This window comes from Telopea speciosissima, chromosome 2, assembly GCF_018873765.1.
Source record: "Telopea speciosissima isolate NSW1024214 ecotype Mountain lineage chromosome 2, Tspe_v1, whole genome shotgun sequence".
NCBI lineage: Eukaryota > Viridiplantae > Streptophyta > Magnoliopsida > Proteales > Proteaceae > Telopea > Telopea speciosissima.
Window position 1 is genome coordinate 23,935,689 of NC_057917.1, and position 25,671 is coordinate 23,961,359.

General features: G+C 43.2%; 1 protein-coding gene across 2 annotated transcripts; it reads left to right on the forward strand.

Annotated features, from left to right (window-relative positions):
- The first annotated feature begins 5,676 nt into the window (after positions 1–5,676).
- On the forward strand, positions 5,677–24,596 carry LOC122652543. 2 transcript variants are annotated; one of them, XM_043846316.1, is made up of 4 exons: positions 5,677–5,692; positions 9,360–10,162; positions 12,027–12,195; positions 24,068–24,596. In XM_043846316.1, the coding sequence occupies exons 2-4, from the start codon at positions 9,362–9,364 to the stop codon at positions 24,523–24,525; spliced, it is 1,428 nt and encodes a 475-aa protein (XP_043702251.1). In that variant the 5' UTR covers positions 5,677–5,692; positions 9,360–9,361; the 3' UTR covers positions 24,526–24,596. The 2 variants fall into 2 exon arrangements, with proteins under 2 accessions (XP_043702251.1, XP_043702252.1); XM_043846317.1 differs by having other exon boundaries at positions 5,690–5,726.
- The last annotated feature ends 1,075 nt before the right edge of the window (positions 24,597–25,671 follow it).

The window sequence follows — 25,671 nt, forward strand, 5'->3', positions numbered from 1 at the left end:
CTTTGAAAAAATGTCAAAGATTACCCTTATTTTATGAATATATATCAACTTAGCCAACTCTGTTAGGCTTTTGCAGTTAAGTTACTATTAGTTTTTTGATAATGGCCAAATTGCCCTGAAGAAGTGACAAACTTACCATAATACCCTTAAGGGTAAAACCCCCAACTTAACCAAAAACAAACTGTACATTCATTGTTTTCACCTCTTCAAGCTTTCGTTGGGTTGAACGGAGAAGACGCCAGAATAGTGGGCAATAACACCAACAGCTGACCCATTACCATGCTCTGAAGATGGAAGAAGGAAGAACACAACTGCGGTATGTTTTCCCCCCTTCAATCTTTCCTGTTCTTTTAATGTTCATAAAAGATTCTAATATCTAGGGTTTTGAATATGTTTGAAATCACAGACATTCAAGCTTGAGCATTGGTGAAATCCATAAGACATTCAAGCAATTGATTTGTTCGTGGAGAGATACAGTGGCAAGAATATCTTCGTTGTTGCAGGTTATCTCCTTGGTCAATAAAAGCGTTTCTAATTTTTTGTACTGCTTCTTTTCCCTTTTGCTTTTGTGCTCTACGCTAGGGGAATGAGTTCTTTTCATCTGAAAAAGTAAATGTGACTAGGATCTATATGTGTTGAGAAGTGGTTGCCATTCACATTCCTTTTTTTCTGTATTCTCTATAGGGTATTAAACTGGATTCTTCCCAAGGTAGTAAATCTTGGTTCTTTTGTGGGACTTGGCCAGTGATTAAATCAATACAAGTTTGTAGTAATAGTTGATTTCGTGTTCAGATGATGTAGACCAATTGAGTGGTTGTTCTTTCACCTTGTGAAATGGACCTTGGTTGAGATTTACTGAATTGTTAGTGTGGGCTTGCTTTAGCATTAGCTAATATGTTAAGCTTCTAAGGGTCTATGATTGTTTACGTTTCATGCTTCATGTGCCTGCTTGTAAATTTGTCCCTATGCTCTGGTGTTGGTGTTATGGTCACATATGAGGTCTCCAAATATTTTCCTTGTAATTTTTGCATAACTGATTGGATCTACTGCTGATCAATATTTTGTTGATGGGCATTGAGTCAATTCAGCTGTGTACTTTTCAATCAATTGTCTTTCCATAAGCATTTGATAACCTTCCTCATGCCCAAGTCTATCTAGGAAAATGTACCAAGTTTCATATACATTTCATTTATTGTATCATAGAGTGTAATCTATAATTTAATGAACTGATAATTGATTGGACTTATCTGGTTGTGTTTTACATTGTTTTTGCTTGGCCATGGAATAACATTCTTCTATAATTTTTAGCTTTCCCTATGTGCTTCTTTATTCTTATTGATATGCCACTCTAATGCAATGTATGGAAGATCTTCACAGACCTGTTTGACTATTTCCCACTGACAGCTTTGGTTAGAATGATTTACTCTTAATTTTTACTTTTTTTTTAAAATTTTTAGTGTGGGTTCATTTCTGTTTTAGGCCATGGATCTCTCTCTCTGTCTCTGGAAAAATGATATTGTATCTTATAGTATTATGTTTTTTATTTAAGAATGTAAGAACATGAGAAATATTAATTTTTTTGGTTAATTATGACAAATATTATAAAAAATATATAGCATTTCAGTTCTTTTACATTCTACCTTAGTATATGAAGTGGACTATGTTTTGGAGAGTTTCCGTAGTAAAGGTATTGGCGATGCATTTAATGGGATTGCTAAATGGCCTGTGCTTGGTTTCTATGATTGTATCTTGTTGGGCATGTCAAACAAAGGCATAGTAAAGGGTTCAGCAGGAGATTGATATTGTTAATGTGACAACTAATTTTGACACTAGTCTTTGTTTCCTTTTGCAAACTGTTGCAGGGTATAAGAAATGAGTGAAGCACAGTGGACAAGGTTTATATATTATTATGAAGGGATAACAAGTGAAAAGTTAGTAGACCCAGACAAGTATGGGTACCTGGATATGGTGTCAGATATATGCAACACAGTTGTGAGGAATGATGCACCAGTTGGGTATGATGTAAATTTTTCTATTAAATGTATATTACCGGACCCCTCAGAAGATATGGACATTGCCTTTGACCAGAATATATTGACAATGTTTAGATTGTGTAAGGATGTGGATGTGGTCAAATTCTATGTATATGATATGCAAGTTGGCCCAAGCCCCACAGAAATATATGTCATTAATAGATTTCCAAGTGCAGTGGTTAGAAGAACAAGTGAGCCAAGGGGTATAACTATATCTAGTAGGGCTGCGAAACGCCCTATTAGAAGGGGTGGTGGTAATTTTGGTAGTAGGACTCCAGCTAGTGTTATTGATGAGAGGATGATATCAGAATCATTTATGCCAGCTACTAACACTGCTAAGAAGAAACTGACTTTGGGTATGATGATAATGATATTGAATTTGAATATAGTGGAGAGCAAGAAATTGACAGTTTAGATGATGATGCATCAAATGACTATGATGAGGAGGCAGTTACTAATGAAGGGAATGAAGGGAATGAAGGGAATGAAAGTTCGAATGTAGATGAGGAGTTGGACATGCCACATGATGACATAGGTATTGTTGATGGAGGTACAAATTTTAAGCTACATTCACTTTTTAAAAATATCAAACAATTCAGATCTGTCCTTCAAGAATTTACAATAAAAGGTGGCTTTGATATTTTGAGATTTAAAAATGAGAGGAAGAGGGTCACAGCCATATGTGCAGCTGATAGGTGCCCATGGAGGGTACATGCATCACTTACTGGTGATGGTGTAACCTTCATGATCAAGTCAATAGGACTAGCTCATACATGTGCAACCGTATCAAAAAATTCCAATGCAACATCTGGTTGGATAGCAACAGTACTTTCAACCAGGCTTAGGGAAGAGCCTGACATGAGTATTAAGAGTATGATGACATCCATACAAGAACAATATGGGGTTGTAGTACATAGGTTACACTGTTGCAGAGCAAAACAGATTGCCAAGGGAGAGCATTCAGGTAACCATGTAGCTTCATATTCCAAATTGCCAGCATATTGTGAGCTGTTGTTAAACAAAACTCCTGGTTCAGTAGTTTTGTTGCATCCAGATGTAAGGCATGACTTCAATGATGACCCTACTTTTCAGAGATTGTTTGTTTGTTTTGATGCTTGTAAGAAGGGGCTCTTGAATGGATGTAGACCTTTTATAGGTCTAGATGAATGTCATCTGAAGGGAAGATTTGGTGGAATTTTGTTGTGTATTGTCTCTGTTGATGGGAACAATTGCTTGTTTCCTCTAGTATTTACTATTGTTGAAGTAGAGAACACAACAACTTGAGAGTTTTTTCTGCACAATCTAGCTGATGCACTTCAGAGTGCTGTAGATTACATTAACAAAACATTTATAACAGATAAGCAGAAGGTATGTATTCCTAAACTACCTTTTTCCTTTGTATATTTAATCTTACATTGCATATACAAATGTACATTACATATTCTAGATTGTTTTCTATCTTTGTCTTTTGTAGGGTCTTATATATGCTATCAACAATATATTTTCAGGTGCTCACCACAGAACTTGTTGTAGGCATCTCTACAGTAATTTCAAAGTCTCCTTTCCTGGATTGTTATTGAGGTCACAATTTTGGAAAGCAGTACAAGCAAGTTCTGCATGGGTTTATGAGAGAGCAATGAAAAAAATTAAAGACACTAATGTGGAAGCACATGGTTGGTTGCTTCAGAATCCCCCTTGTACATGGTCCAGACATGCTTTTAACACTAAGGCAAAATGTGATGATGTTACTAATAACATGATAGAATCATTCAACAATTGGATAGGGCCAATGAGAAACAAGACTATTCTTAGCCTAATAGATGATATTAAGCTAATATTGATGATTAGATTACAGCAAAAGTATAGCTTTGCTTGCTCTCTTGAGGGGAAGGTAACACCATCTATAAAGAAGAAGCTGAAATTGATTGTGGATGATGCAAGGTTTTGTCACGTACATTTTGCTGGAGAAAATCAGTATGAAGTCACTGATGGAAGTGTAAGATTTATAGTCATTGTGAGCACTAAACATTGTGATTGTGGAGTTTGGAGGATTTCAGGAATCCCTTGTAAGCATGTAGCAGCATGCATTCAAGAGCAGAGGAGAGACATTGATGATTTCTGTGACTACTATTATAGTGTTGAGAAACTTCGGCTTGCATATAGGGAGATGATTCCACCAATGCCAGATCTGAAATAGTTGCCAGTTAATACAGATGTACTACATGGTGTGCTCCAACCTCCTAAATTGAAGAGGCAACCAGGTACACCTAGAAGAAACAGGCGACGGGAACCGGGTGAGCCAGACCATTCAGAGTTTAGGAGGAAAAATCAGACTGTGAGGTGTGGTAATTGCAAAGAAATGGGCCATAATAGTAGGGGTTGCCATATGGGACCAACTGCTAGTTAGGTTGGTAATGTCAAGGAATGCTAATTTTTTTTGTGTTTTTATTGAAATAAATATGGAATGGATTTGATCACCAACTTGGTTTTATTTTTTGTAGATAAGCCAAAGGAATGTCAGTAGGTCTCAAGCCTCTCAAAGAGTCACTAGGTCTCAAGCCTCTGCTAAAACCAGTATGACTGATCAGGCCAAGAAAAGAAAAAAAATGGCAGCCAGGCAAGAAAGGAAAAAGGCAAAAGCTAGGAGAACAGGGGAAGGTTCAACTGGTGCTACATGATGGAACCCACGGAGATGAAATTTTTTTTTTGTTTTTTTGTGAAACATGGTGGTTGTAAATAGGTTCAGAAGATGATATGTTCATAGTCTAAACTTTTTTTGTGTTGATGGGAATAGGTTCAAAAGATGCACACTTTTAGGGAAGGAATATGGTGGTTGTAAATAGGTGCAGAAGATGATATGTTCATAGTCTAAACTTTTTTTGTGTTGATGGGAATAGGTTCAGAAGATGCACAGCTATAGGGAAAGAATTTATTGATTGTAAATAGGTTCAGAATATGCACACTTTTTGTCAGGAAACAATGGGGTAGAACAATCTTGGTTGTATTGGTTTATGAATTAAACAAAATTTCCACTTTTGTTTGAAGTGCATCTACAAATTTGCTGTGAAAAATTTCTTACTTTTGATTCTAGCATTAGTGTTTCATTCCTGCTGTTTCTGAAATCGTTTTTGTTGATGTTATACACTGGAGGCTGGTGCTGTTGTTGTTGCTACTGCTGTGGTTGCTGCTGAGTTTGCTGATGCTGCTGCTGCTGCTGTGATTGTTGTTGATGTTGTTGCTGTTGCTGCTGAGTTTGCTACTGTTGCTGCTACTGCTGTGATTGTTGCAGATGTTGCTGCTACTGCTGTTGTGGTTACTGCTGAGTTTGCAGATGCTGCTACTGCTGTGATTGTTGCTGATGTTGTTGCTGCTGCTGCTGTGGTTGCTGCTGTGTTTGCTGCTGCTGCTGCTGCTGTGATTGTTGCTGAGTTTGCTGGCTGATGCTGTTGAATCTTTAGATATCTTGTGAGAGATCTTATTGAGGTGCTTGAGATACTGATCTCTGCTATTGCTGTGGTTGGTAGTGTTGTTGTTGTGGTTCTGCTGGTGGAAGTTGTTGCTTCTACTATTGCTGCTGGTGGATTCACCACCAGATGAATGACAATTTTTTTCCATTATACCCACCTAATCTCTTCTATCTCTCTCTCTCTCTCTCTCTCTCCCTCTCTTTGTCTTTCTTTCTCTCTCTTTCTCTCCCGCACACCTTCTGGAATATCAAATATGTATGATATCTTCTTGATCTTCTTTATCCAAAGATGATGTTTAAAAGACATTGTGTGTTCATTCCTGACACTAGAATGGTAAGAAAGAGTAATGATGTACATGAAATGGCTTTACTATAATTTTTTTTTCAACTTTTCTGATCTAACTTTTGCCATGCTTGTGAAAGCTCTCCTATGTCTACATGGTTACATCCAGATTCCAGACTCCAAATAGATGGTTTGGGCATGCCCTGTTAGTCATTGTCATCATGGTGGCTGCCAATGTGGCTTTGCCACATCCAAATGGCCACCTCACTGCCACGTCAGCAGCATGAGCAGTCCATTTCATGCCTTATCACCGTACATTACTGCACTCATGTCAATCAAAATTCTTGAATCTTCACATGTTTTATTAGCAACACAATGCACCACACCACATCCATGCAAATCAACATCATCATACATCATGTACATGAAACACCAACATGCATAGCCACATTTCAAAGCTAATCCATATTACATATAATCCATATTCTACCCAAAGACAGACACGACATCCATATCAATACATAGTAGTTCCAAAGTGCTAAGAGTATCATTACAATAACTAAGCTATCGCTTCAAAAGCAATACAACTATCACAGCCACCAAGACTATTAGAATATTAACCCTACATAGTAGTTTTTCTTCCAACTTCTCCATCCGCATCAGTGCATTCTGTGTCTTGCGGATGTCTTTCTTGATACTTTGTAAGTCTGGAATTCTTTCACCTACATCTGTTTGTGGGTTGTCACTGGGCACAATCATTGCTCTTGGTCCTTGTATGGGGTCACACCAAGAGAAAAAATTACAACCACCTCCTCCAGGGTACTCTGTGCACCATTGGTATAGCCTGCTCGGGTTGTCTGCAAATTGTGAAATTCTTACTGCTGCTCTTCTTCTACAAAAACACCTCAAGTTCAAATACATCAAGTAACCTTCATTGTTGTTATTTACACTCGAATTTGACATTGTTTATCTGCAAAATAAACAAAATAAACATCAATACAATTGGAAATATCAATACAAATCATATCAATCTATCTAAGTAATGGGGTCTTTAAAGTTGGACAGCAATAGTATCCTACTCTTTCCATGTCAGGCTACACAAGTGGTTCCCTAAATGATGATGAAAGTGAAACTAGAAGACATGGAACCATGTGGCACAAAATTGCTCATCTTTTTTTCCTGTCACTCTTCTTTTGCTATCTTATGTTGGTCCCAGTTTGCATTCACCTAGGGTTTGGGCCTAACTTTGTATTGACCACTGCAAACAAGTTCTTTTCATATCTCAAACACCTAAAAGTTGTCATAAATCATCTTCATATGCATCACAATTTCAGTTCTATCTACCTATCTTCATAGAATGAGCTAGCTAGCTAGCTAGCAATATATTGTCCCTTTAGCTTACAAAGAAGAGAGCACCTTATTGGTGTGAGAGCACCTTTTTAAGCCTTTGCATCCAAAGTTACAGACAAAGCCTGAGTAGGAAGATTGCAATCACATTGCAAAATCTAAGGCCATTGCATTTACTTCTTAAAACACATTCACTATCTAGTTTTAAGGGTTTGAACTTTGCTATTTAGAGCTCTGAAGCAGAAAATTGATGCAGAGCATCTCTCATTCTACTCCCTCTATTTTCTAGTTGTTTCATGAGGTTTTATTATCTCCATCCAACAGCCTTCACTCCCATTACTTTCTCGTTTTTCCTTTTGGTTATCATCTCCATCCAAATCCTTCACTCTTCAGATTTTTTGGTTTTTGTCTCAATTATCATCTATACCCTTTAGGTCATACCTGACAGTCAAATCTGTTGGATCAAATCTTGGCTTGCTAAAGTGCAAGCCATACACTGCTAACTTATTATTGCACCTTCTCTCCTACCCTGCTAACTTATTAATGCCTTTTTTTGGTTTATTTGTGTCAGGGTCTGGAATTCAATCTGATCATGTCACGGGTAGCAAGTGTCATCTTCATCAGCTTGACTTGGAGGTGTCAACCATAGGCCCTTGTGGTATAAACTTCTAGCAGAAGTGTAAAAACATATGTTGAAAAATAGTCCAAAAAAATGATTCGATCACTTGGAAGTATGGTGGAAAAAGAGAAGGGGAATGTACAGTGGGGCAGTTCTCGTTTCAATGCTTCAACTTCGTTGGTCTTATTCCAAGTTCAAGAAACAGGATACCCAAAACAAATTATAGTTAGGGATTAAAACGCCATAACCTGAAATTGATTAAAAAACAGAGTATCTACAGGATTAAACTAGTCACTATAACAGATCGAAAACCTAAGTTCATATCCATTCCAATCTCTGCTGTTTCTTATGTATGTTTAACACTAAACATCAAAATGATTAGATTATTATGCAATAGAAATGGACATCCAAATTCAGAACACAAAAACCTTGATTGAACAGTTTAAGGGAACCCTAGGTCAGTAGGTCACTTACAGATTCTTGTTTCATTTTCTGCAGATGGGTGATGATGAGTTGCTGCAAGTAATCATCGTCGGAGAAGAAATCGTCGGACTTGATTGTCGACAGCTGGAGTTGGCGCAACTGATGGTCGCCCACGGTGGTTGTGCTCTCCTACGGTGCCTCAATGCGTTCCAGCGGGAAGAATATGGAAGATGATAGATTTCTTAGTAATTTTTCCTAAAAATTACTAAGAGGGTAAAATCGACATTTTCACTTTGAATGGTAACTCTTCCTAAGAGGGTAAAATCATCATTTTATCTTTGGGGGGTAACCTTGCTTAACATCAGGGGGAAGGTTGCCATTTTGACCAAGTTTGGTAAGTTCGTGTCATTTCGAATACTTATAGGGGGTGTCTGTGAAATTTACCTTTTAAATTATGATTGTGTAGTGTATAGTAGTTAATTTAATTAAGCAGTTTACACATCATTTTAGCTGTACATGTGGAAATAGGACATTATGAAGGAAGAATATTTGAAAACCAGCATCTAGTAGAAAGATCGATTTTACCAGGCGAGGTGGGTGCTTAACACCTTCTCACTCTTGTAACCTGACCACTTACTCCGAATCTCTGACTAGACCAAACGAAGTCCCGTAGCCTTTCACAAGACTACACCAATGAATCCTAAGCCCTAATCCTAGGTGGCGACTCCATTTCATTTAATTGTATGATCCCCATTCCCTGATAAATCATAATCATTTGAGAAAACGCATTCCTTCTTTCTCTCCAACCGAGAAACATAACCCCAAACCCAACGAACCCAGTGCTGGGAACGCCAAACCCCCTCACGCGCGGTTCCAAATCCTCACTAGGTGTTGGTGAAATTTTCCCAAAAAATAAAAAGAAGTTGTTCATGCCAGTAGGCTTTTGTTGACCTTGATTAACCGCCGTTGGGCTTCAAGCACGTTTAGTGGACAGCGTGGATATAGCCTTGCTCTACAGCCCCATCGTCCGTCTTCTCCTTCTATCCAGTGACTATAAAGAGGGTTTTCTAGTTCAGTAGTTTTGTACGTCTTTTTAGAGTGAAAAACCTGAAGATGATTAACAGGTAGTGTTACTTCAATGATTCACGACTCAACGACGTCTCTCGCACTTTCTTGTGTCTTTATGTGAGATGGCTGATGTGACGCCCAAAACCCTAGATCCGGCAGCAAATCTGAAACAAAAGGGTCGACCCGTCGGCGGCACAGAGCACAGCTGGTGCCGAGCCGTACCAGGAGGCACCGGTATAACCGTCCTGGCCATGCTCTTCACGAAAGACCCTGGAACCTCACATCTCCAAAACGCCCTCCACGAACTCCAAAAGTTCCATCCCATCCTCCGTTCCAGAATTACTCGAGACGAAAACACCAACACCTTCTTCTTCACCGTATCTCCCATCCCTCTCCTTCAAATCCAGTCCTTCGACTCCTCCACAACTTCTCAACTCCTTCAAAGTCTCGCCGAAGGCGACCCAAACAGTGGCCAGATCTCACCGTTCCATCGTATCATCGAACACGAATTGAATCAAAACCCCTGGTCCGACCAGTCCGACACGGATGTACTCTTCGCCTGCCTTTACGCTTTGCCCGATTCGAAGTGGCTCGTTGCACTGCGCCTCCACACATCCGTCTGCGATCGTACGTCGGCGGTGTTTATGTTGACGGAACTGCTTGGGTTGGTCCGACGGAAAGAAGAAGGCAGTGTTGGAAAGGAACAAGGGAAGGAAACAGAGGAGTTCAATTTAAGTTTAGAGCGGCTTATCCCCAACGGAAAAGCAAATAAGCCTTTCTGGGCTCGAGGGGTGGATTTGCTCGGCTACTCCTTGAACGCGCTGAGGTTTGCCAACCTAGAGTTTAAGGATGTGACTTCGCCACGATCGTCGCAGGTCATAAGATTGCAGATGAACCCGGATGAGACTGATCGAATTCTTACGGTAAAGTGTTCTCTGATCTCCATTGTGCAGTCCACTCTTTTAGTTATTTTTCTTCTTCCAAGGGGTAAAAAGAATGCTGCCGCCGGTTACTAAACCTCCCTGTGGCTGTCTCTCCTTCCTCATATGAAGCGATATATCTACAATTGTTTTAAGCCACCCGATGGAAGAGATAAACAGAGGGATAGATGCCCTACGCAAGGCAGTCAGACAGGGATTTTAGGATAAATGTTTTTGGTGGAAGAGTGTAGGGACCACACCTTCTATCCAAAAAAGAAAAAGAAAAAATGTAGTGACCAGCCTCGGACATAGAAGGGGCTAAAATTACCCCACACCATTAAAAACGGTAGAAATGCCCATTCTGCATCCATACGTGTAGGGCCACGATTTCTCATAGAAAATTGTTTTCCTTTGTAATTATATTTTGGAAGAATATTCTTTGTGCCATAGTATAAGGCTACGGCCAGGCACATGGGCCTATCACTGAGGGGCCAAGGTGATTATTGCGCTCACCATCATGTGCTTGGGCTCAATCTGCGGGGCACAATCTATGCTGCGGCACAGAAAACAGCATCCCTTATATTTTTTTGATGAGAGAATGCTAATCTAGCATGCTCCTAGCGTGGCTCCCACGCTTTGCCCGAGAAACCATTCTACAGCTTGAAAATGAAAATGATTGTCTTACACTTCACTTTTTTTTTTTTTTTTTTTTTTTTTTTTAAACAAAAAAAAGGCAATCATTTTGCCGTACATAGATGTGGGAGTCTCGCTAGACTCATGGCCAGTTAGCGTTCATTAGCCTTTTGTTTTTTGTCACTTAGTATCCTTTTTGCAATACCACATGCTTTAGGGATGGGTTTCTTAATAGACAATTTTAGGGACAGCTCCACAGCTCCTCCGCAGTAGCTTTAATGTTAGAGCAAATGTAGGTCTATATCTAGTCGTAAATGGTCCAATGGGACCAAAGGTTACGGAAGGGTATTTTATCAAATTCCACCACAACGAATCTAATAAGCTCAAGGGAAATGGACAATGCTCCAACTATAAACCTACCCTCTTCCTTGTAGCAAGTGAATGTTATTCCTTGGTGTTTACCAAAAAAAAAAAAAAAAAAGAATTTTTTTCTTTCGTGCCATCCCAACCGTTGGATTGTGTGTTCGAAATTGGGATCATTCCTCAGTAGGCATGAAGCCGATTTCAATTGGATGCACATTGATGAATTAGCCGAGGCCAACTGTAATATAGATTTTAAGGCAGACTACTCGTTGAGCTGGCAATGAATCCCTTGCCACATGGCTTAGCCCAGGTCAACTGTAATATAGATTTTAAGGAAGACTACTCGTTGAGCTGGCCATGAATCTCTTGCCACTAGAGCAAGGCGCTTGGGCAGGGATAAGGCGGTAATTTATCGCCTTGATGTGTTTTGGTAGTAGGGTCCTGCCGGACAGCTCGACAGTAGAAGATCCAAATTGTTGGCGCATTTGTAGTATGTTTTTTCTCTCCAAAAATTTAATATTCTAATTTGAAATAATTTAAAATTAATTATACAATCATATTAACAATGTTTATAGAAGTCTACATTTTGATTTTAATTGACTTTCACTGTTTCTCTTCCCTTTGTTTCTCTTGCAACCAGAGATTGTAATTATTCACCAAAAAAAACCAGAGATTGTAATTCATGTGGCACGTCCAAATGACCAAATCAGTCCTCCAAGTGGAGAAAATAGCTGAAAAAAATATGGGATTTTGTTGCTGGAGACTTTTTTTTTTATCTTTTATTTCCGTGTAACCTTATAGAGTCAATTCAAAATTTTTTGATCGATCACACTTGTTCCCCTCAATTGAGTCTTAGTTTTTGTTAATGCAGGAATGCAGGGTAAGGGGTATCAAATTGTGTGGGGCCATAGCAGCTGCTGGATTGATCGCTGCAAATTCCTTGAAACACCTCCCTGATCATCAGTGGGAGAAGTATGCAATCATTACTCTCATCGACTGCCGCAAGCTGTTGGACCCACCTCTCCAATCCCACAATCTTGGTAAATCTTACTTCTCTATCCTTGTCGGTGAAGATATTGATCCTTTCAATTATCCCTCTGTTGCAAGTAAAAGGAAGAAAAGGGAACTGAAATTTATTTAAAAAGGTAAAAGGAAATTAATAAGGGACTATACAAACGATACCTATATAGATATATTTATTTACCTCTTCTTATTCTCAAAAATTTATTAAAGGAAAAAAAAGGGTTTTTCAAAATAAGCAAAGTGACATATTATCATGTCATTGTCAAAAGTTATCACTGTTTTGTACATTTTTTGAGTAAATACACATGATGACAGGATTTATCTTCACTGGGAAAAAAAAGTGTGTAATACTTAAAAGGTCAAAAAGTAAGTTTGCAAGTTATTTGATACCTAATACGTCATAAAATCGGCACCCAATAGGGTTCTGACACTTGAAACCCCATGTGAGCAAGGACGGTGCATGCCAGTGATCAGCTCGTCCCACTGGGGACGAGGTAGGGTGAACCGACCTGGAGCAGGTAGCAATCCGATCCTAAGAGGGGCCGACCACTAAGGATGAGGCGAGGAACAACCAGCCTGGGGTAGATAGCGACCTGACCTTGAGAGGGGCCGACCGTGCGTCGATGGAATCACGCCCCAAAAATAGCGCAGGATGGCCCTAATGGTCCTAAATCATCGTACTAATCTAGCCTGACGTGGCGTGATGGGTTGGAAAGCTTATCCCCAGCCCTGAAAAGGCTCCAAACCACCTAAACTAGCGTCGGGAGGATTCCCTTTCCTATTAAGCCACATCACCGCTTGTAGGAATCTCTCAACTACCTATAAATTACTGGGTAACCTCATTCTATGATCATCTGATTTCAGTTACTATCATCTGTTGCTAGAGAGTTTTGACTTAGGCATTGGAGTGACCAAATTGGCTCGGCCCGGTCCTCTATTGCTGTCTTCTTCTTTGCAGGAACAACATGCTTCCCCTTAGTTGTTGATGCAACAAATTGGCGCCGTCTGTGGGAATGACACTTGCAAACCTACGAAAGCTCTCATGGCAGGAAATCGAGAAGTCGTCCCCACCAATCCTGATGTATCCCAACAGGAGGGGAACCAAGCAACCCGGCGAGCTGCAAGAAATGCTCGCGGTGGAGCGCATGGAGTACGATTGACAACGTGACAGGCAACAACTGCCGCGGCAAGAGCGCAGCCAGCCGTTGAGACTGCCACGGCAAGACCCAACGCAACTCTGGGAGAGGCGCAAGTCAATGAGGGATCCCTTCCCTTGCTGCCGCCTCTTCCAGAGAGGATCTCGATGGGTTTGGATCAAAACGCATTTGCAACCATCGATCAAATCAACGACCTACAACAACAAGTGCTCCAGCAGAATGCCTTCTTTAGGGACATGCATAGGGAAGTGCAGGCAGGAAGGGCACTCAACCTTGCGCCTGCCTCCGCGCTTACTACTACCCTTCCACCACCTCCACCGGGTCTACAAGCTCGAGCCTAAGAGATAGTAAGAACCCCTAGGGGCGACGGTACCCAGAGAAGCCGGAGCCGAGTTGGGTCGTCCCAGCCCACTCGAGGAGTGTACCACCTCCGGGAGTAGTTTGGACCGGAGACCTGCCAACCAGGACACTTGAGAACCTGGCACGCACCATAGAGCTGTCAGTCGTGATGCGTCGAAAAGTGCACAGTCCAACTGAACAGAGCCGTACCTGGTAATCCCACCAATGCATGTCACGGGAAGGAAACTCCAGACTAGTGGATCGAAGAAATGGGCATAGAGAAGATGGTCGTTACAAGTAGAATGGTCAAATTGCATATACATGCACAAATCGGCTCGCAGGGGACGAGCTTGACCGTAAGCTCAACGAGATCAACGACAAGTTGAAGGTTCTAGAGAAAGGGACTGACCCCGTGGAGTACTTTAGGTCGGGCCAACACCCGCTCTCGGTCGAAATAATGAAGGCAAAACTCCCTCGGGGGTTCAAGCCGCCCAGCTTCGAGGCCTACGATGTGAAGACCGACTCCAACGACCACATAAGCTACTTTAATGCGATGATGACGGTCTACGGGGGGACCGACGTTGTGTCGTGCCAGTCATTCCCAATGTCCCTGAAGGGACCAGCGGCCCTGTGGTTCTCCAAGTTGAAGCTGAACTCCATCAAAAACTTCACGGAGCTGTCTTGGGCGTTCGTGAGTCTTTTTCAAAGTAGTGTGAAGCAAAAGAAGACGGCAGCGAATCTGCTAGCAGTGAAACAGCGACCTGATGAATCCATACAAGATTACATCACTCGCTTCAATGGTGAGTCCCTAGAGAGAAAAGACCTAGGTGATGGCATGGCTTTCAAAGCCCTGCACAACGGGGTCACGAACCACGACCTAGTTTGATCCCTAGCCTTAGAGCCGGTCTACAATATGACTGAGCTACTCGACCAGTGCTATTAGTACGCCAACATGTTCGACATCATAAAGGCGCAAAAGACGGCTGACACTAAGGGGTCGGAGAAGAGAAAAACGAACGAGAAGGAAGAGAAGAAGGATGATAAGAGGCAGAGGTCGGATCGGTACCAGGACCGAGATTGAAGCCCAAATTACACCCTGTTGACTACCTCTAGGGCGAACATACTTATGGAAGTTTATGACTGGGGTCTCCTACAATGGCCAAGGCCGATGTTCTCAAAACCAGAGGATTGGAACCAAAAGAAGTATTGCAAGTTCCACAAAGATGTCGGGCATGATATCAAGGACTGCGGACAATTGAAAAGAGAGATAGAAGATGTAATCCAGAGAGGCCACCTTCGACGGTACGTAAAGGAAGACGAGTGAAAGGACGGCTCGCGTGGTCGAAGGGGCGCGAGCACGGAGCCAAAGAGAGATGATCGAGCTCAGGAAAGAAATGAATGAGATAGACGAGGAGAACGACCATATTATCGCAGGCCTGGGGCCGAAGCCAACACGTCAACGGCACCGGCCATTCTCACAATCATTGGGAGGCTTGGAAAAGAATCCACTAGGAAGGCCAAGGCGAAGGCACAGTTCATAGGACTGACGGAGAAAATAAAGAAAAAGGTAAAAATTACTCCGATCATCTCTTTTTCAGACGACGATCTCAAAGGGCTAAGCTGGCCACGCGACGATGCAGTCGTGGTTCAGGCAGCTATAGTGAAAAGGCTCGTGCACTGTATCCTCGTAGATATTGGGGCCTCGGTGGACCTACTGTCCTACGACGTGTACTTGCAGTTCGGGTTCGAGTCGAGAACGTTGAAACCAGAAAGCTCGCCACTGTATGGCTTCTCTGGATCTCCTGCCCCAATTGAGGGCTCAATGGAATTGTTGATGACAATAGGCACGACACCATACCAAAAAATCGTGAAAGTCAATTTCATGGTGGTCCGGGTTGCGACGACTTACAATGTCATCTTAGGGAGGCCTAGTCTGAATGAGATAGGGGCAATAGTCTCCACTAAACACCTCAAGATGAAGTTCATCACAGAGAATGGTATGGGAGAATGCCGGACCAAGCAGAGAAAGGCCAGAGAATGCCATGCTGCATTCCTAAAGCAAACCAAAGGCAATTGCAGAGGGACGGCCTATGCAGTTGAAGTCAGCGACAACCAGGATGAACAAAACCCCACTGGGAGAACCAGTGGAAAAGCTGATAGAGGTCTCAATCGATGATAATGACTTGACCAGGAAGGTTAAGATCGGGGCATTGCTAAAAGAAGTGGAGGCGAAGGAATTAGGGGCCTTCTTTAAAGGTCATGCCGATGTATTTGTTTGGTTGGCCACTGACATGCCGGGCATCCCGCAGCACATCGCCGAGCACACCCTGCACTTAGACCCCACAAGAAAGCCGGTCCAATAGAAGAGGAGAAGCTTCGCCCTAAACAAGCAAACAACAATGAAGGAGGAGGTAGAGAAGTTGAAAGCGTCAGACTTTGTTCGATAAGAACAATTCCCAACTTGGCTAGCTAATGTAGTCAAGGTATAAAAAGCGAATGGGAAGTGGATAATGTGTGTGGACTACACCGACCTGAAGAAGGCATGTCTAAAGGACGAGTACCCACTCCCCCCAGAAAGATCTACTGATTGACACCACTGCAGGATACGAGAGGTTGAGCTTCATGGGTGCATACTTAGGTTACAACCAAATTCTGATGGAAGAAGAGGATGAAAAGTATATGGCGTTCAGAACGGATCGAGAGAACTTCTGCTACCATGTCATGTCATTCGGCCTAATAAATGCATGGGCCACGTACCAAAGGATGGTGAATGCGATGTTCAAAAAATTGATCGAGCGTAACATGGAATTATATGTGGACAACATGCTCGTGAAGAGTGTTTGAGCCCAGGACCATATACCCGACCTGAGAGAAGTTTTCCAAGTACTTAGAGAAAATCAAATGAAGCTGAACCCAACAAAATGCGCCTTTAGGGTCAGCTCGGGAAAATTCCTCAAGTACATGGTATCCTATAGAGGCATCGAGGCCAATCCAAGCAAAATAAAAACAATACAAGAAATTATTCCTCCAAGGATGATCCGAGAAGTTAAAAGATTGAATGGAAGATTGGCAACCCTGGCCAGATTCATGTCCTGATCTGGGGACAAATGCTTGCCATTTTTCAAGACCCTGAAAAACCTCAGAGAAGCGAAGGATTTCGCCTGGATTGACACTTATCAGAGAGCATTTGAGGACCTAAAGGAGTACCTGATGAGACGGTCCCTATTGGTGTGACCCGACCCAAAGGGGGAGCTGCTGGTCTATCTGGCAACCTCTTCCATGGCAGTTAGCGCTGTACTCAAAAAGCAAGAGACCGAGCAGCAGAAGTCTGTCTATTACGTGAGCCATGTCCTCCTAGATGTAGAGAGCAGGTACCCTAAGATCGAGAAGCTCGCGTTCGCGTTGGTGATGGCAGCAAGAAAGCTCAAACCCTACTTCCAGGCCTACCCCATAGTTGTGATGCCTGATCAGCCCCTGAAGAAGGTAATACATAAGCCAGATGTGTCAGGATGCCTGATCGCATGGGCAGTGGAGCTGAGCGAGTATCAGATCGAGTTCAGACCCAGGACAGCCATAAAGGGTCAGGCCCTCGCAGATTTTGTGGTCGAATGCACGTTGGCAGAGGACGGGCACGAGCAAGAAGAAGAAGTTGAAGAAAAAAACAAACCAAAGGTGCCTTGGATGATGTTTGTGGACGACTCGAGTAATTCTGGGGGGAGTAGAGTTGGTTTCATATTAACCAGCCTAGAAGGCCTCAAAATACAGTACGCGCTACACTTCGACTTCCCAGCATCAAACAACGAGGTTGAGTATGAGGCACTGTTAGCAGGTTTAAAAGTGGCCCGAGCCATCCAGATCGAAGGGCTGAACGTAATAGCGACTCCCAGTTGGTAGTCAACCAGGTGAACGGGGAATATGAGGCCACGGACGACCGGATGACCTCCTACTTAGGGAAGGCCCGGGACCTAATCGTGACATTTAGAATGTTCACTATACAAAGAGTGCCTCGGCTAGAAAATGCAGTAGCAGACGCGTTGTCAAGGTTGTCTAACGACGACTTGTCCCAGATGAGCAGAGCAGTCTACTTGGAAAACTCGAGTAGGCCAACCTACGAAGAGAAAGAGAATGTGATCGCTCAAATTGATATTGAGCCAAGCTGGATGGACCCGATCGTGAGCTAGCTCCGAGATGATGTACTTCCTGATGATCGCGAGGAAGCTAAAAAAATCAGGGGGAGAGTAGCCAGGTATACGATGATCAAGGGACAGCTGTAAAAAAGGTCGATTACTGTGCCCCTACTAAAATGTCTAGCACCGAGCCGAGCTCAATACACACTAGCTGAAGTGCACGAAGGACTATGTGGAAGTCATATGGGAGGACATGCCCTAGCATACAAGGTGCTCCGGCTAGGCTTCTATTTGCCAAGGATGCAACAGGATGCGATCTAATATGTTAAGAAGTGCGAGCAGTGTCAGAAGTTCGCGCCCATTCCATGCCAGCCCGCGACACAATTAACCTCTATCCTCAGCTCCATACCATTCGCTATATGGAGAATGGACATACTTGCTGACTTCACCCCCTACCATGGGGGGCAGAAAGTACCTAGTAGTCGTGATAGATTACTTCACAAAGTGGGTAGAAGCTGAGCCCTTGGCAAAAATCACAGAAAGGCAGATGGAGTTCTTCGGGGACAAAATTCTCTATAGGTTCGGGCTACCTTAGGTGTTCGTCACCGACAATGGGACGCAGTTCAATAACCCTGAGTTCAGGCAATTTTACATGCACTATCATATAGATTTCAGACCTGTTGTAGTAGCCTACCCACAGGCAAATGGGCAAGTAGAAGTCACAAACCACACACTTCTGGAAGGAATAAAGCGAAGACTGACTGAGGCCAAGGGAAACAGGGTGGACGAGTTACTCAGTGTGCTATGGCCGTACGAACCACAGTTTGCACATCGACGGGAGATAGCCCATTTTGATTAACGTATAGAACAGAACTCCTTGGCTCCAGTAGAAGTATTGGCTGGGTCACACAGAGTACTAAACTTCAACGAGATAATGTACTAGGATGGGCTACGTGCAAACCTGGATTTTTTGGATGAAGTTAGGGAGAGCGCCCTCCTGAGGAACGTCGTCTATCAACAGAGAATGGCTCGCTACTTCAACTCAAAGGTAAAGGAACGAGTGTTCAGAGCTGGAGACTTGGTTCTAGGAAAAGCGCGAGCTTCGCAGCAACAAAAGGAGGGCAAGCTATCAACCAACTGGGAAGGTCCGTATGTGGTCTCTAAGCAAATACGATTGGGCACGTACCGCTTGAAGACCTCGGGGGGCAGGAAAATACCCCGACCATGGAACTCAGAAAATTTGAAGAAATTTTACCAATAAAAGTTCGTGTGCACCCCTTTTAGCCTAGTTCGTGCTTATAAAGAAATTTTAGTTCGTGTTCAATTTTAGTTTGTGTTCACCCCTTTTCGCCAAGTTTGTTCCTTTTAGTCAAGATTGTGTTTATAGAGAAATTTTATTAAGGAAAGTTACCATTCATTACTTTAAGCCTATGTGCAATTATATTTTGGAGTGCCCAGAATAAAATCCTATTTCTCAAAGAAAAATCTCCCTACCTTTTAAAAGACCGACCTTGTAAGTTGGCACCAAAGTCCTCAAGGGGTACCAAAAGACCGACTTTGTAAGTTGGCACGAAAGTCCCCTAAGGGGGGCACTAAAAGATCGACCTCGTAACTTGGCACAAAAGTCCCTAAGGGGCATAAAAGTCCAACCTCAAAAGTTGGCGCAAAACAAGATAAACAAAAAGGCCTTACTGGAGAAAGACAAAGTGAAGTAGAAGAAAAAAGTTTTATTGATTATACATGGCCTAAAGGCCAGTTCGTCATTACAAAAAAATACAAAAAAAAAAAAGAATGAGAGAGAGAGAGAACAAAAAGGGTCACAGGTCGGCGGGGTCTTTGGCTTTGGGGACGCCCTCGCATGGAAGAGCTAGGGGAGGAGACTGGGGTGGAGGAGGCACGACCTCGTTGGTCAGAGCCACGCCGGGAGACTTCGCTGGGGGAGGGACGTACGCATCGAATTTGTCAAACTTAAACTTAGGGTCCTCACCAAGGACGAACTCAACGGTGTCGCTAACACCATAGTCGTACGCCTTTAGGGACTTCCCCTTCACGTACTCCGCAAGCTTGGTAGATTTTTTGAAGTCCTTCACGGTCTGGGCCCGGATCGCACCATGACTCGTGCAAAGCTCCTCCAACTCCTTCTCCATAGCTTGGATTTTTAGGTTTTGCATGGCGGCCCGGTCTTCAGGGAGGCAGCCTTGCTCAAGCCACTCCCGCGCAATGGCCGAGTCTTCAAAGGTGTTGTCCTCCTCGAAGATCTCCCATCGGGGGATCAAACGAAGCCTCTTCCGGGGGGGACTCTTTCATTGCTCCCCGGCCTCGTCGCCCAGGGAGATCACCCTCGTTATCTCAGGCGTGCTCGAGGCAAGAGCACCCTTCTCGAGGGGCTTTTCCCTCCCTTGCCTCTTATGGCTGTCCTCCACCGGAGACGCTTGAGGAAGAGCACGTGGATTGGCACCTCCTTGCCTTTGGACGGGTCCTTTGAAGGACTGTCCCTGATAATCGGGCTTGCGGCCGCCCTCTCGTGATTGGCCTGTTCCTTTGCCAGCTTCTTCTTCTGAGCCGCGGCATCAGATTTGAACGCCTTCCAGTCCAGCTGGACATCCACTGAAAATCAAATAAACATAGGTCAGAAACTAAACAAAACATAACAAGAGAGGGGCGTCTACCCGGGTTGGGAACACTCACCCTATGCCGAGCTCAAACCATAGCGGGCCAGCAGGTCTTCCCTTTTCAACTGACGAACGTCGAAAGGATCGCCACCTACACACACGCTGAGGGACGCCTAGTCATAGGGGATGAGCTCGGACGGGCAGTTCACAGCCCGAAGACAGATCACCCTCTACTCCATCCGAAAGGGATCCTTGGGGATCCTAGTAAAGAAGAAGCGGTCATTCCAATTCTTAGCCGACTGTGGCATGTGGCTGATCATCTGGACAGATCTAAGCTCATTCCACTTCTTAGTCGACTGCGGCATGTGGCTGATCATCTGGACAGACCTCAGCGACCCCTTCAGGGGCGAAGAGAAAGATAGTACCACCCCCCCAACCGTCGTCTTCAGCATGAAAAAATGGGTGAAGAGTGCGGCAGTCACCTCCTGGCTGAGCTGGGCAAAATGTAGGAAGAACTTGAAGATCTGCCTCCATTAGTTCGTGACCAACTACCCGGGAAGAGCGTGAAATGGTTGAGTAGGTCCACCACGAAGTTCCGGGCTGGGAGGCGAAGGCTGTAAGTGAACGCGATCGTGTACAGGCATACTTCTCTCTCACGGAAGTAGCACGCCTTTTCATCCGAGGTCGGGGCGCGCATCCAGATCTCTTTGGGGATGAGATACCAACTCCGTAGGGTTGCCAAAGCCCTATCATTCAGGACACTCTCGTAAGAGTTTGCCCCCTTGACTGGCCCACCATCATCACCGACATCAGAACCGGACTCATCAGCGTCATCCTCCATGATGTCAGCCTCATCTACCCTTTAGGCCTCCTCCTCCTCATCATAAGCAGGGTCGCCCTCAGCGGTCCGCTCTTCAAGGGCCTCGGCATGTCTATGGTAGCTTCTCCTTGGCAGATTGCGAGAGGAACTGGCCAGATGGCCGTACTGGACCACGGATTTCTTAGACCCAAACAACACAAGCTGGTCGTTGTGAGTCCTCTCGGAACTCACTTCAGGCTCAGAGTCCCCACTCATCTCAGCAACATCAGGAGAGTAGGGGATGGGCTCCTGGGAAGAAGAACTAGAAGACATTGGAAAGGGTAAGGAAAAAAAAAACTTACTGGCTCAAGAGGGAGATTGAAGACTTGCAAAAGGAAAATGACCAAGTGTGTAAAGAACGAGTAAAATGGGCGAAGGACCGAGCCAAGAACGAGAAGGCAAAGAAGCAGGAAGCAGTAGGAGAATCCGAGAAATAGGAGAAGAAATGGGAAGAAGAGATTGCAGATTTATAGGAGCTAGGAGAAGGAGGACCGTAAAGATCCAACAGTCAAGCACAAAAGGCATCAACGGCGGGGGGTGAGCGTCGATAGCCCTGCTCGAGGCTCCATGATGACTTAAGGCCACGCGTCGCTCGAGGTATGAACCATCACGTAATGCTCAACCGTCACGTCTTAATGACAGCCTCGAAGCAAGGGACCTGACAGAGGGGTAGCCCATACGAGGGCGATTCAACTTCCTCCGAACGCGAGCGTCCGAAGGAGTGGGGGGCTCATGATATGTCATAACATGTGAGCAAGGACGGTGCATGCCCGCGATCAGCTTGTCCCACTAGGGACGAGGTAGGGTGAATCGACTTGGAGCAAGTAGCAATCTGATCCTGAGAGGGGCCAACCACTGAGGACGAGGTGAGGAACAACCGGCATGGGGTAATTAGCAACTCGACCCTGAAAGGGGCCAACCTCGCCCCGACGCCAAATCTGGATAGGGCGATGGAATCACACCCTGAAAATAGCGTAGGATGGCCCTAACAGCCCTAAATCAGTAAACTAATCTAGCCTGACGTGGCTTGATGGGTTGGAAAGCTTATCCCCAGTCCTAAAAAGGCTTCAAACCACCTAAACTCGCGCTGGGAGGATTCCTGTTCCTATTAAGTTACGTCATCGCCTGCAAGACTCTCAACCACCTATAAATAACTGGGTAACCTCCTTCTATGATCATTTGATTTCAATTACTATCATCTGTTGCTAGAGAGTTCTGACTTAGGCATCGAAGCGACCAAATCGGCTCGGCTCGATCTTCTATTGCTATCTTCTTCTTTGCAAGAACAACACGCTCTCCCTCAGTTATTGATGCAACAATATCTTATGCATTGTCAATAAGAAAACACATTTAAAATTTTATTTTTAATTTTTTTTATAGTTTACTCTCTAAATGTTACCTCTATAGATAAGTATATTTAGAACTTCATACCTTTTGATTTCCCCTTGTCTTATTCTCAAAAGTTTTCAACGTTATGGTGAAAAATGTGTTTTCTAAATTAATTGCAAAGTGATTTTTTAATATGTTTTCATTAAAAGTTGTCATTGGTTTATATGAATACACACATGTGATGATAAGATTTACCCTCATTGAAAAAATTAGGGCGTTATTCTAAAAGGCCAAAAAGCAAGGTTACAAGTTTTTTGATACATTATGGAGTGTTAACAATAAAACCCCATTTAATAATTGGCCAAATGTTCTCTGTGCAGGGGGCGCAGCCTGTGCCCAGACATATGGGGGTGGGCGAAATGACCACCTTGAGCCCCCAAGATGGAAGTCCCATGTGTCTGGGCGCAGGCTGCACTGTGGCACAAAGAACATGAGCCCTTAATAATTATATTTTTAGATATATTTTTGTTTTACTTCTCAAATACTAGGGATCTAATTACATGTAAAGTAAAATTTAATAACCTGATTTAGAATTACTGATAACTAGGGGTGCAAGTTTGGCTCGACAATCCTAAGCCCATCCAAGCCTGCCCTAGGCTTGTCATGACCTAGGGTTGGCTAGAATTGTGATTTCTAGGCTCAGCATCGAGCTATGTTAGGTTGAGGTCTCAATTTGAGTCCGGCCTGATCAAACCCGACCTTGTATATATATAATATAATCTGTATAACATACATTTTCATCAAAAAAAAAAAAAAAAAAAAAAAAAAAAACCAAACAAATTGTATAAAAAGATTTGCGAGTCGTGCGTGAGGGGATTCTTTCACACGGCTTCTCACAAAATTGAGGGCCCCACACCCAATCTCTCCTCCAAAAACCCCTTATTTACAATTCGTAATGGGGGATGAAATGGCATGAATAGTGCTGCGAAGGTCAATCTGGGTCAACGTCCAGTCCAACCCAATCAAAGTCAATTAGGGTTCGATTGGGCTAGGCTGAACCTAGCAGGATTGGACTTGGGCTAAGAGATGGGTACCTAAGGGGGTGAGATTTTATGAAACCCCTAGACACAGCCTTATCTGGTAATAATTATAAAAGTTCTTTTTGGGGTGAAACATGGGTTCTTGATAAGATTCAGCAATGAAACAGGAAAGACTGAGGCACATGATAAACCATGAAACTTTCATGTGAGTGGCCCTAAGGGTGAAGAGGAATCGAATTTATGACCTCTGATTCCGTAGGCATGACCGCTTTATTTCTTGCAACTAGACAGAGCATGTAAGTTTTAATTATCTGATTAACCAAGCCCATCGTTGGGAAGGAGGGCCCATCAATTGAACGGTTTAGATTATTTATTTATTTTGTTGGATTCCAATTCGAGTGGTGTAGGTTAATTATGTTTCTCCAGGATTTTACCATTCTGCCATCGTGAACACACATGATATAAAGGAAGGACAAGAACTATGGGAATTAGCAAGCAGATGCTATGTGAGCTTGAAAGACTCAATCAATGCCAACAAGCATTTCACGGACATGGCTGATCTCCACGTCCTCATGTGTAAGGCCATCGATAACCCGGGCTTGACGCCTCACTCATCCTTGAGGACATCCTTCATCTCAGTGTTTGAGGACCCTGTGATCAACGATGAACACACGCAGCTACATCAATGGATGGGACTGGAGGACTACATGGGATGTTCCTCGGTGCATGGCGTGGGTCCCTCAATTGCTGTATTTGACACGATTCACAATGGACGGTTGGATTTTACCTGTGTTTATCCGTCTCCCTTGCATTCCAGGGGTCAGATGCAAGAGCTGATTGACACCATGAAAAGGATTCTCGTGGGTGGTGAGGATAAAACATAGAGCCAAAGGTGGGACCTCTCTGTGAATTTTCTTATTATTTTTTGGTACAGTGATATTTCAACCACTACCCCCTATAGTGAGGGCGGGATTCGATCCCAGGTCTCACTCTGACCTCTACCTCTAGTTTTTTTTTTTTTGGGTATTGACCTCTCCCTCAAGTTGGATTAATGATTTTTGTATAACCAAATGTGAACATGTTGGACTTATGTGTCTATCAAACTAGGTTTATTTTAATTTGAACCGTTTATATTATTTGATATTATCACATGTGGTATAAAATTATGAGCTGTTTGTGTCCTAAAATATAAATTTTAAATTGGAGTCACGATTAGGGTGTGGGTTGGGTATTCTTATCATATGGTCATCACATTGGGTATGACTAGACATGTTCATGTCAGGGTACAAATGCGAGTACATATATGTGTGTGTTGGCAAAGAATCTTTTCGTGTCATTTCTCGCTAGTTGTAAGTAAGGGATAGGCACTTATCATCGAAACCCTATACCTATGAGGGCCTTGTTATTGCGAGATACGAACCCGTACTTTGATATATCAATGACTAAGGTCCTATTATCCAAAATTGATATGGTGGGTGTGGGTGAGTATTTTATGAGTGAAATAGTCTCTCAATAAGGTTTCTACTGCCCGATTGGGAACATCAAGAGAGAGGCTATCTGTGGACGATCGAATGAGAACCAGGATCCTGTACCGTTTTAGAAATAATTTGCAAAATTTATTTTCACTTAAAATATTAAGGGAAGCAGTTTTCTGTATGGGAGTGTGGCCTACACCAGCACTCCCATGTGTCTATCTCTCTCCTCCTTAAAATAAGGGGGCAGAAGTGTCATTTCATATGGTGAGGAGAGAGATAGACTCATGGGAGTGCTGGCATAGGCCACACTCCCGGACAGAGAACTTTTTCTCAAATATTAATTATTTGATTTTGATTAAAGTGTTTAATTGAGTTTTGTGATTCCGATCACGTACACACACTCTGATATGAACATGTACTGTCGAATTAGGTTTGACTCAGATTTTTGGCATACTAATGGTTTAGTTGGTATGGATGACAATTTTTATTTCATTTTAATTTTATCATGAGCATTTGAATTTAGACAACATCTTACAATTTCTGTTCAGTGTGTGT

Coding starts and splice junctions, on each gene's coding strand:
- LOC122652543 (XM_043846316.1), top strand. CDS start 9,362: ATGGCTGATGTGACGCCCAAAACCCTAGATCCGGCAGCAAATCTGAAA. Junction 10,163..12,026: donor AGACTGATCGAATTCTTACG/GTAAAGTGTTCT, acceptor TTGTTAATGCAG/GAATGCAGGGTAAGGGGTAT. Junction 12,196..24,067: donor TCTCCAATCCCACAATCTTG/GTAAATCTTACT, acceptor ATGTTTCTCCAG/GATTTTACCATTCTGCCATC.